This window comes from Zea mays, chromosome 4 (genome assembly GCF_902167145.1).
Source record: "Zea mays cultivar B73 chromosome 4, Zm-B73-REFERENCE-NAM-5.0, whole genome shotgun sequence".
In the NCBI taxonomy this organism is placed as follows: domain Eukaryota; kingdom Viridiplantae; phylum Streptophyta; class Magnoliopsida; order Poales; family Poaceae; genus Zea; species Zea mays.
This window is the reverse complement of record NC_050099.1, coordinates 200,029,318-200,042,017: the sequence shown is the minus strand read 5'-3', so window position 1 is coordinate 200,042,017 and position 12,700 is coordinate 200,029,318. Positions and strand designations below refer to the sequence as shown.

General features: G+C 43.5%; 1 protein-coding gene across 2 annotated transcripts; it reads right to left on the bottom strand.

The window, feature by feature from the left end:
• Positions 1–5,316: 5,316 nt before the first annotated feature.
• LOC100283818 (biotin synthase) lies at positions 5,317–10,211 on the bottom strand. 2 transcript variants are annotated; one of them, NR_181998.1, is made up of 7 exons: positions 9,897–10,211; positions 7,245–7,424; positions 6,940–7,046; positions 6,518–6,723; positions 6,226–6,365; positions 5,571–6,102; positions 5,317–5,444 (listed from the first exon to the last, which is right to left on the bottom strand). NR_181998.1 is itself a non-coding variant. In NM_001156716.2 (6 exons), exons 1-6 carry the CDS (start codon positions 10,101–10,103, stop codon positions 5,782–5,784), a joined length of 1,161 nt encoding a protein of 386 aa, NP_001150188.1. In that variant the 5' UTR covers positions 10,104–10,211; the 3' UTR covers positions 5,582–5,781. The 2 variants fall into 2 exon arrangements, 1 of the variants encoding a protein (NP_001150188.1); NM_001156716.2 differs by lacking the exon at positions 5,317–5,444 and having other exon boundaries at positions 5,582–6,102.
• Between the last annotated feature and the right edge of the window lie 2,489 nt (positions 10,212–12,700).

The following is a 12,700-nucleotide window of genomic DNA, read 5'->3' as shown; positions in this document are numbered from 1 at the left end:
ATGCAGAGCTTAAATACCACCGAAATAGAAGGTGAAGAAGATCAAAAGTCGTTCCTAAGGGGATGCAGAGCTTAAATGCCACCGAAATAGAAGGTGAAGAGACTCAAAAGACATTCATAAGGGGATGCAGAGTCTGGGTGTGTTTTTGTGTGGGTATGTGTCTTCGGCATAAACATCATGCTGCATCATATCATCGCATCATTTCGCATAGCATTACATCATACATCATGTCGCATCAGCAGCAAGATTGTGGAGAAGGAAAGTTGCTTCTTTCAAAATATGCGATGAATGGAACAATGTTGTGGAGCACAAAGTGTACCTTTGGCAATTATAATTTTACATGCCAAGAAAATCTTCGTCGATAACAATATCATACAACAGATGTGCTATAGAAGGGCTCTTTCTTTACGAAGCATGAAAATAAAGGAAGGTGTTTTTTCGTCGAAGGCTCAAAAATGGTATGTACGCAAATTTCATGCATCATAAAGAAATATATTACATTAATATACACATAGATATACAATGTTTAACTCATGTATGAATATTACATTTCCGAAATACTACATTTCTTAAGTACACAAGAATTCAGTCTTCTTTTAAAATCTTCTCGGCAGCTTTGTTCAGTAGTTTGTTGACAGCTTCATCAATGGCTTCTTCGGCAATCTTTATTGTTTATAATGCTGCTTTCATGGTTGGATCGACCTCGGGGTCATAAGGCTCAGGTGGCGGTGAAAGTTCAGTTGTAGAAAAGAACTTGTTAATCCGAAGCCAAAAATAAGCACCGAAGCTAAAATTCACTAATAATACCTATACGTCTTGCGCGCTCAGCAGCCTCGTCGTCTCGCTTAGCTTCTTCTCGGGCATCATGGGATTCTTTTTCATTTTTCTTTATAGCTTCGTCGGCTATCTCGCGGCCGCCTTTCATCCAAACATTGGAATATAATTTCCCACCCATCAAAGTAGCTTGAGCCGAAGGCTCCTTCGTGTCATCTATGGAGAAGACGGTTTCTGTCTAGGCTGCAGATTTAACATGTTCGCAGCCAGTTTTCTCTAAAATTGCTGCAACCCCTCGGGCACCGGCGAAGGTGCAAAAATCCCCATGGTCGCTAAGCATTTCTTCAAAAGCTTCACCCTCTTCGCCGATCCATTCAATGACTCCTTCAGGATCGCCTCGAATAAACTTTTGCTCTGATGAGTATGCACCCACCTTGGCAAAGCTATCTTTCAGTTTCTTGGCGCAATCCAAGGATTTCTCATAGCATCTTTCCTTGGATTCATAAAGCTCTTTCACATTCTTTTCCAACCTCTCACTTGTCCATTCACTTATCTCTTGCTTTGCCTTTGCAAGTTCAAAGTTTTCATTAGCTTCGGCAAGCTTTTTCCGAAGATCTTCGACTTCGGCTGTATGAGCTGCGGACTGTGCAGTAAGTTTGGCTTCGCTGACCTTTACTCTGTCTACCAAGGAAAGCAGAATTTTATCCATTTCTAGGGCTTCATTCCTCAGTCTGATAACCTCTAACCGAAGGTTCCCAAGGGCTATTTGGCAGCTTTCGTCTTCAGCATTCTTTTGTGCCCTTAAAGCATTGCTCAAGATTAAGCCCTACCAAAAAAGGGGGGACATCACAATAATAAAAGATACAAAAATAATCTATTTATAAGTCAAAACATCTTTACCTTCAGACTGTTATAAGCGAGGCTGTCTGCAAGGTCATCCTTCGACATTGCAGAGAGGCCAAGCTCGAGCTTCAGAAACCCTATGTTCCTTGCCATCTCCCCGCAAACAGATATCTCCTTGTTGTCCGGAAGGCAGTACAGAAAGTAGTCTTCATCAGTGCCATTATACACCAAGGCTCCTTTTGGGTACTTTAAATCCCTAGCATAGTGCTTAGCTTCGACAATCTGCTCTTCCGACAATTGTTTACCCGAAGCATGTCGTATGATAAAGTCTAGCTCTTTAGTAGATGCTTCGGGGGTAGGAGATTTAACCTTCTTGGATGCGCCTTCTTTTTCCAAGATCAGAGCGGCATCCGAAGGTCCTTGTTCAGTATCCTTTCCAACAGTTTCAGCAGGCCATGTTTCGGCGGGAACTAAGGGCCCAACTTCAGCTTCAACACGAGTTGTAACAGCTTCAGCGGTCTCCTTCATATTTTTCTCACTCATGCTGGGCACTTCTGTAGAGGCAGGAGTTGGTACCCTCGTCGACTCCATGACAACGTCTAGTACGCTGGCCATTCTCCTCCTCTTTGGAGTTACTACAGGAATTTTTGATACCTCTACCGATTTCCACAATTATGGCTCTTCGACCGTTTATGCCTTAGCTTCGGGAGGACACTTTGGCACATCGGCTATTTTGGCTTCTGTCTGCTCCGCTACTGTCTTCAGAATTAGCTCTTTGGCTGATCCCGCTGTGGCTTCAGCAGGAGCGGGGAACTCTGGCTCAACACAGAAGAAGGCCCTTCAGCAAGCTTCGGCACTCTGGCCGTTTTAATGTACCTGGGCCGGTGTGTCAAAACTTTAATCTTTTTACCCTTCGACGTAGCAGAGATGGCCGAAGCAGCAACTTTTCTTTTCTTTTCCTGCTTTCGCGAGGGATAACAATAGTCTGAGTATACAAAGCCAATTACATCAAAAAGTTTATTTAATCTTCTCCTGACTCGTCCTCCGAAGGCTAATGTCATGGCATCATCATCGACCCTTGTGTAGGCCCCAAGCAATTCGTCACTAGTTGCCTCAACACAATTCAGCCAGTCATCGTTCGGCTCATCAAATTGATCTATGTATCTGAAGGTGTATTTCAGATAAACCAAGCCGCCTTGACTGGACCCGGCAGCTTCCTTCGGCATCTCCCAGTCACTTACAAGAGGTCACACTCTATAAGCAATGTGCTCTTGGACTAAGTCTCTTGTGCCAATAAAAGTGCATACACTGTTAAAAGCCTTCCAGCACGCTTCAATTTCATTTCCAAGAGCAGTGGCTGGCCTTCTAATGCCGAAGCGAGACAAAATAGGGCGTTGGATGATCCCCTTTATATCTTCTCTTTCAACTAAGTTGTTCTTTACATAAAACCAGTCTTCCATCTAGGCTCCTGGCCACCTCTTCCGAAACGTCGGGACTGGATAGCTCACATCAGAGCGAGGCATAAAGTCGTAACAACCAAAATTATTATAATATTGCTCTTTCTCAGTAGCCTTCGTCTCATAGGACAGCTCATGCATGTTACAGAAGCATTTTGCACTTGGCTCTAGTCCCTGGCTCCTCATGGCCCAAATGAAAACGGGTAATCTGATGAAGGTAAATCTCAAAAGACTTCAGAACTTCAACTTAAAATTTACTCAAGGGAAACCGAAACCCTGCCTTCATGAAGCTCCTGTAGACAACAACTTCGACTACTTCGGGCGCAAGGGCAGTGCTATCTCCTGCAGCCCTCACAATAGAAATATCGCGGAAGTATCTTCCTGTCATAGCATCAATCTGACTTTGCTTGATGGTTGATTTTCCGAAGATGGCATGACTCGGACGCCAGGGCCGATCTTCGGCATCTTCGTTTCCACTTTCCAAATCAAAACTTTCACTATCGCCGGAATCCTCAGATAACCCAGCCATCATTTCATTGGTGATTTTCTCTGTGTTCGTCTTCTCCATAGGTTCATAAAACCCAGCCAATGCAGGGTCGACAACCTTCTTCTCTTCGGCCATTTAGTCAGCGGTTGTACAAATGTCGAAGCTTGCAATTTAATCAAAACTTGGCTGAGCAAGAAAATTCAGAATGACAAAAATAGCGCAAGCAGTTGAAATGACACATCAAATGCTATCAATGCGAGCCCCTATTTATATGCCCAGCGCATCACAACTTGGTGGACCCTACATGTCAGTGTCTTTCGCTATTCTAGCGAAGGGAAGATGTTTTTTCGGACCTTTGGCTAAAGGCCTTCGTTCACATCGCAGTCTGAATTTGTTAACAAAGAAACAAATTAATACTGCGAGGGGCTACTGTTGGGGGCCTTCCTCTTCTGAAGGTCCTAAAAAATGTGACTAATATGTTTTTGTGTAACATAGACTGCTATAGGAGACTTTGGCTTTGAGATAAAGGTATGCGTGATATGGAGATACAACCCGAAGGCAGGATGAACGGACGCCGAAGCTGTGGCTGAAGGAGCTTCGGCTTAGTTTAATGATGAAGGTGGAAGATGAAACCGACCTAAAGGGGAAAATACTACTTAGTCCTTGATAGCTCGCCTTATGATTAGCAGTAAATGTCAAGGACATGAATGTAATTTTATCCGGGCTGCGTCCCGTGCCTATAAATAGATGAACAATAATATTGTACTGTTCACGCTGAATTGTAATCAAGCGTGTCACTCGCGCATTCTCACCTTCTGGCAAGCTGAAGCATCCGAGAGCAAGGACCAACAGAAGCCATGAGTCATAGCTCTTCCAGTCACTCCGAGCGCCTAGGTGATGGAGACCTCTGCAAAATGTCGATTAGGGTTTTGTGGTAGAGTGATTAGCGCTGGCTAAACCCGTCGGTCCCTTTAATCTATTTATATGGCGTCATGTGGCCGGAGGCTGCAACCAACGGTTAGGATATCCCCTGATCAGGAACGCGGTTAGATGGATTAACCCTACCTCGGTTCCTATTAACCGGTTAGTGTCGAGGACACACCCTAACACATAGCGCTTCAAGGTTGATCACGCCACTAGGAGTAGTTGGTGGAGGTGGGTCAAGATTAGCGATCAAATGTTTTGTACCCTAACAGTTTGGACATGGAGGCTGCGATGAGAGCAGGTACGAAGTTCGCGGTGTTGGTGTCATCATGGGGAACATAGGTAGAGTCGTCGGTCTTGGGCGGGGCCACCTGCTGAGGCCTTGTTTGGTTACATGGGATAAAATCCCACCATGGATTTGATCTGGGTATGGATTAGGTGAATCCATACCTCGCACCTAATCCTATGGTGGGATTAAATTCATCAACTAATTCATGTGTCTCTCAAATCTAGTTATTCTTTTGATCCATGGATTCTAATGTAAACTTGTGCAATATCTTCATGGATTTGTTACATACCTAATGAGCTATGGATAGAATCCATGTCTTCCGTAGTTTAAAAAATTACTAAACCCTTAGATTATATTTCATGATGGGTTTAACCGAATAAAAAAAATTAAGTAGTCTTGAATTATTTTGGGGCATGGATTGTGATATGGATTTAATTCCAGTCCATACTAATCCAAAGCTGGATTTGCGTAAACTAACAAAGCCTGAGCGGTGGCGTCTGCTTGCAACGGTAGCAGCAGTCTGTACCCGGGCGCGGGCGACGAGGGCCTCCTTAGCGGCTTGGGAGGGGGCCAGAAGAGCTTCGATTCGATCTTCTTGCGGGCGACTTCCTCGTCAGTGCTTGAGGAACCTGTAGGCACCATGTGGGAGGTGGTGCGGTGTAGCGCCGTGCTGTCAGTGGCGAGGCCATTAGTTAGTTGGCTTTTCAATTTAGGCACCTAGACATAAGGAAGGCGCCAAAGTAGAGAAAGCACCTCTATGTAAGGAAGGCGCCATAGGATGCAATATGGGAAGCACCTGCCGTAGGATGTAATAGGAAAAGCGATGTACGTAGAAGAATATTCTCTCACAGTCCTGCGTTCTCTCCCGTAATCTTATCTGTCTCTGTTGCTCAATTCTCTTCTGCACACACACACTTTGCTCTATTCTCTTCTGCACACACACACACACCTCATAGAGGGACCAGATCAAATCAAACTATAATAACAGTAGTTCTAGTTTTGCCATTCTACATAGAAGCAGCTTGCTCAGACCTCTCGGTGCACACAGGAGCCGCCACCGCCGCTGCCGCCGCCTCTTCCTCTCCAAAGCTTGGGGCCTTGGGGATTAAGCCAAGGATATTGAACATCGCCTGGTCCGCGTCAAAGTCGTTGTTCGCGGTTGTGAGAAGTTTCTCGCCGGCAAAGATGGAGTTGGCCCCAGCAAGGAAGCAGAGAGCTTGCTCTGGCATGGAGAACCGTACTCGGCCCGCTGAAAGCCTCACCATTGCCCTTGGCATCACGATCCGAGCAGTGGCGATCATGCGGATCATTTCCCATATCTCTACAGGCTGGTGTGGAACATTAGTTAGCATGTGCAATTGATGTAGTCATGCTTTCCATGTGTGTGATGCAGGATCACGCACTAGCTGCAACCATCTAAACTATACAAAATAATCGGCAGTGCGGAATACCTTCTGGTCCTCGAGAGGTGTTCCTTTTACAGCAACCAATGCATTAATAGGGACACTCTCTGGGTGTGTAGGCAAGGTGGCAAGTGTATGCAACAACCCTACCCGGTCCTCCTCTGCTTCACCAAGACCAATGATTCCACCTGAACAAAGAATCAAATGGAGCACCAAATTATACACGAAATACTGAAGAGGGAGGACGTATTCCCCAGTTTTTTGTAAGTTGGAAGAGGACGCAGGGTAGTCCTCAGTCCTCATATAAAAGCAAGAAACATCAGTGACTTCGAAGAATCACCTGAGCAGATGCTTATTCCAGCTTCACGCACATGCTGAAGAGTCTGCAGCCTATCATCATATGATCGTGTGGTAATAATGTTGGGGTAATACTCTCTTGATGTATCTAGGTTATGATTATATGCTGTAAGTCCAGCCTTCTTGAGTTCTTCAGCTTGTTGTTTCTCTATCATGCCCAGTGTGCAACAGACCTCCATGCCCATACCCCTACAAATTCAATTATCCATGCTAAAATGGTGAAATAAAATATAAGAATCATGCATAAAACTTTTGCTGGCTGGATATATCTTCATATTCCATGTAATTAAGGCTGTTAAGTCAATGACCTGTACATCATAGGTGACAGACAATTGTGCATGGTTATGCAGGTCAAGCGTCATATACCATACTTTTACCATATAAACAAAAGATTCCAATGAATACCTTATTTCCTTGACATATTCAAGAATCTGGTTGAAGTTTGTTTTCCTTCCAATGGTTTCTCTCCATGCAGCTCCCATGCAAAAACGGGTGCTTCCAGCCTCTTTTGCCTGTAAAAAATAGTAGCTTAGAAAAAGGAACAATATATAGAATGGAGTACTGTGAGCAATAGTAATACAGCACAGAATTTCATGAGTTATAAAGTTATACATCTACAATCAACAATAAGATTAGATGTACTTTATGACAGTTCTAAAAAACAGCTGAAGTGAATTTGTTACCTCCCAAACAATAACATATAACAGTACCTTTTTTGCTGCTTCTAAGACAGCATCTTTGTTCATCAATTTTTGAGCCTTCAATCCAGTGTCGTATCTTGATGACTGAGGGCAGTAAGAACAATCTTCGCTGCACCCACCAGTCTTGATTGAAAGAAGTGTGCACTGCTGCACTTCTCTGAATTTATGGACATTTCTATGGACCTGAGCCTGAAAAGATAAAGTAGTTGCTCAGTAATGAGAACAAATGGCACGCCAGAATCATTGCTACCATATTAACTGAGAATTGTGACATAGTCACATCAATGCTAAATGCTCCATCACATGTAAATTCATATTGTAAAAGAAACATTGTGTTCTTCAGCAAAATAGTGAACTATTTGAATTTTTCATCTTATTGCATCTTTACCCCGTCGTGCAGATTGGCAATCTGCGCAGCTACTCCAAGGAATGCTTACAATCCATGATAGGTCAAGATACTCAGGATGTAGTAGTTCTACACCAAATGCATATGTTGCTTTGACATATATTGAATTAAACATTAGTCACTGTTAGAGTGGACGTAATAACTAGTTCAACCCAAAAGCTTAAGCTGATGGGAGAAGCTAGTCAATCCACTTAAACACTTCTACACCCCCAATCATGTGCAGCCAGAGAGAAAGGCGCAAACGTGGAAATAAATGGGTGGAGGCACAAATAAAGCCTCTGCCAAGATTCGAACTTGAGACCTCTGTCTTTGATACCATATTAAGTTGCATGCACCAACCAGTTCAACTCAAAAGCTTAAGCTGATAGGAAGAGGTGGTCAATTCACTTGTATTATATTCCAATACTCCCCCTCACGTTGAGCCTCGCTTGGGTCTCTGACGTAGAATAAGAACGAGCAACAATAATTTTATTTTAATTGCATTAACCAGGATTCGAACTCGAAACCTCTGACTTTGATACCATGTTAGAGTGAACGCACTAACCAGTTCAACCCAAAAACTTAAGCTGATGTGAAAAAGTAGCCAATCCACTTATACACTTTAACAGTCACGAGAAATTTGTTATTGACGTGCATTTTATCAGACTATCATGAAATCCAACAAATCCTCATGTTTGATCTTCACTCCATGGTTTACAACAATAACTAGCCTCTCCTATAGGTAACATAAAACTTTGGAAATTCATAGCAGTATAAACTTGTATTTGTATATAACTTCCTCTATAGAATAATGTGATGCTCAACACTTGCTCAATAGGTATGAGAAGAATCAACAACCATATAGCCTTCTAGAGGTGAACCTTAGAAAAAACTTGTCAAAGAACATCCCATTCATGCTCCTAAAAGTGAAACTTTTCATTAACTACAGTACCAACTATTAAAAGATCCTACGAGGGAAATGCTTGATGTGAATTTATATGGCATAGGTTGTACTCCATCCCAAAATAACCACATCTCGGTTTTTAGGAGCCAAACTCAAACTTTGACCAAATATCTACAAAAATATACTAACATTTATGATGTCTAATTAATATTGTTAGATTAATAGTGGAAAATATTTTCAAATAAACATACTAGGAGATACAAATGTTGATAATATTTTTTATAAATCTAGTCAAGCTTAAAAAGTTTGGCTGCTCGGGAAGGGAGATGTGTACTTATTTTGGGATGGAGATAGTACCTGTTAAATGCCCTTGGGGGCAGTACCTTCCTATCAACACTACAGATGGACCTATAAATAGCTCACACTTCTACGAAGTTATGATCACATAATCTTGACAGTTGACAAGTCCATATGAACAGTCTTTTCTTGCACAGGCAACAAACTCAATTTTTTTTACAATATGAAAAGGGTGGCTGTCTTTCAGCGCTAAATACTTTGAATCAATAGACAATTTTGGCTGTTCATGTAGTTTTTTTAGGTAAGTGGTGGTTGTTCATATAGTGCGAGTTGAAAAACCTGGCCGCAAAGGTCAAAAAGAACCCAACAAAGTAGACGTCACTGTTGAAGTGTTGATAGTTAGGGCTTTCTGCTGCTTAAAGGTCCTACAACCTAAACCGACAGAGTCAATACTCATCACCAACATTCAACGAAAGTTGGGCAGCCTTAGCATATATACCAATAACAATTGTGCTAAATCCACCAAGTATTAGCTGAACATGGACTGGAACATTGAGTACATCCACCTGTCGGTGCTAGCACAATGTCGTAATATATTCAGATATCTGAGAAAGCAAATTAAATACCCACTGTCATCACTCATCAACCCTCATCCAAAGCCCCACTGAGATTAAATTTCAATCGCTATCGCCAACCAGACCAAGAAATTCACCAAAATGAAAACTTTTTGGCATTTCCCTAAACGACAGTGTGTGGCAATCTCCACAGTAACAAAGCTGACACTCGACGAGTATACTTATGAGAAGGATGGCTTCACCTCTCATCGCAACAAATCTAGCTTTCACATCCCAAAGACTCTAAACATAACATTGCCAAGTTGCCAGTAAATCCACGGCGAGACCATCCTCCAACTGCCAGATGCTCAAAGACAGAATCTGTCACTAAATTTCCAGCGAGACCATCAATCCAGTACCAGACCCGAACGCAAGCAGAGGACTAGCGGCGGATTTTGGGATCGCGAGGTGCCCGTTCCAATCCAGGCGGTGTGTCATGTGTGACGGACGGGCGTACGTACCCCGTGGAAGAGGAGGTCGAGGAGCGGGGAGTCGTAGACGGCCTGGATCTCGGGCCGGCTCCAGTCGTTCCGCGGCCCGTCCCGTATCGACCTCTCCGCCTCCGCTGCGGCCGCCGACGCCGCGGGGACCGTCGAGAACGCCGCGGCGGCGGCGAGCGGTGGGCGGAGACGAGAGCACAGGTTGCGCGCTAGCATCATCATGGCCATGCTAGCTTAGATAGTAGTGGACTAGTGGCAGGAAAGGGATAGAGGAGCAGCCGATACGGTCGAGGGAGTGAGTTCGTTGCACGCTCGTCGCCTCGTGGGCTTTTCGATGGACTGCAGTCCGGTTGATGTGATTTCGAGGAGCCATCAGCAATTTTGTTATTATCATTTGTTGCTTTCCTCAATATGCTATAATATGCTATCGGGCCTATAAATTATAGACATATATGGTCCTACTAATTATAGACATGAGATAGCATAATAACGGGAAGTCAAAACTGAGAGCGACAAAATTACAATTTTCTAGATTTTAAGGATTGTGGGCTAAAATCTGAAAGATCGTTTGGTTCAGTCGATGCTTTTAAAAAACTGCTGGTTTTCTGGGTTTTTAGCTTTCGTAAAAGTAAAAGCAAACTTAAAAGCCTAACCAAAATAACCTTAAAAACTTTTTAGTCGCAGTCTAACCAGGCGGGATTGATTTACGAGGTTTAATTTTCTTTTCCAAATCGTACCGATTTCGACGTCAATCACTAGAAGATGAACTACATGACGGTGCTCTCTGCGGAGGCGCGGTCCGCGAAACAGGGCCAGACTGTCCACGACATAGGCACAAGAGCGACTCCTTCTCTGCGTACCTTCGGGCGGTCCACCATGGTGTAGAGGGTCGTCTTCTTCGTAGCAAACCTAGATCTTATCTTCTGGGAGAGACTGTCGAGGAGAAGAGATCATACGGTGTATCTTGGGCTCGGTAGGCATTCAAGACACCTCTAGTCGAAAAGAAGTAAAGATTCGAGGTAGATGAAGGCTAAACTAGGGCTACTCCTAATGATTAAGGTAAAAATGATAAGTAGAATTGATTGGATCGATTGTGAGGGTTTTTATCGGCCATAACCCTTCAGCAATATAAAGGAGGAGGTCTAGACCCGTTACAGCTCGGTTCCCGCTAGAAATTCGGAACCCTAACTGATTATGCGCATGTGCAGACCGTCCGCGCCACAACTACGAACCGTTCAGACCGCGGACAGTTCGGCCTATAGGGTCGGACAATTCTGTTGCCCATTTTGGTGTTCAACATATGCTCCCTGCCTTTTGGTGGAGGTTGACAAATCAAAAGCATATATACTGCCAGCACTCTTCAGAAAATAAGAGATCTCACAAGTCATCTTGTTCCCGAAATAAGAACTAAGCGTGATACGAGTCACCAGATTTTCAATCCAATAGAGTGATCCTTCAATAGAGCTCTAATATATAAAGGACGTTTCGGATTACATCTTTCTCGACAATGACCGTTTAATCAAATGGAACAAAAGGTATAGAATGGAGGTGTCCCCCAGCCTGAATAGGCAAAGGGACTATGCATGTACCACATGCTCATCGTCGTACCATTCCACATTTGAACAGGACAATATATCGACGATGAGTAGGCGGGTGGAAAGTATTCTGGCATCACTAGATCAATAAGAGATGCTTGTTGTGTCGCCTTTCGGGCCTTTTTATTCAGCCGTTTTGTTTTAGCGGGTGACCGCGGTTTTTTGTTGGCCAATCGCGTAGAACGACTTTCTTACTAGCGTATTTGGAGAGTAATTGATCAAATGTAGGGCCGGCTTTGACCAGCTGACCATGTGTGTTATATGTGCTTTGCTCATGCGTCTCCTTTTTCGCTTTGTATGGAGGCCGACGCCTCTGGCCATGGGTAGATTGTGTAACTGAGTCAGCCGGACCATTTGTTTGAGCACCGGACCATTCACTCGCAGATGTCGGACCGTTCACGCGCTTGAGTTAGAGAGATTTGCTCGGCTGCTCGATTGAGACTCCTCCGGCATCTCCGAACTTGTTAGTCTTCCTGTCCGAAGCATTCCAAGCAATCCCTCCTTGTGATATATTTGATGTGAGAGGATCACAAATGATGATGTTTTTCCCTTTGCCTTCATCGACCACTTCCGGCTGAACCAAGACTTTTTTGCTTGCTAGTTCTATTATATTGACAGAAATGGTTGGGTGTCCACTTGCATATCCTGAAAAATCAATCGACCCTAATTTATGGTCGATTGTATCTGTCAACGAAAAAGTTACAATCATTAGTGGCATGGGAAAAAGAATTATGCCACTTACAGTAAGCACATTTCTTTAATTCATCTAGACGAGGAAGAGTATGAGTTATTTTAATGTTACCACTTTTCACTAGTTCGTCAAATATTTTATCACACTAACACCTACAAATTTTTGACCAAGAAATGGTCTCCACCAGAAATCCAAGAATGTGACCTATGGCAAGGAAACATATGTGGGGTGAGGTGTACGAGCCTCTGGTCGATGGTCAATGGCCACACAACCCCCATTTTGTCGAAAATAGCCATGAACGACCATTTCTATAATATCGAAGGCTAACACCTATGGATTTTTGACGAAGAAATGGTCTCCACCAGAAATCCAAGAATGTGATCTATGGCAAGGAAACATATGTGGGGTGAGGTGTACGAGCCTATAGTCAATGATCAATGGCCACACAACCCTCATTTTGTCGAAAATAGCATGAGCGAACATTTTCAATAATACAAAAGGCTAACACCAACAGATTTTTCACCAAGAAATGGTCTCCA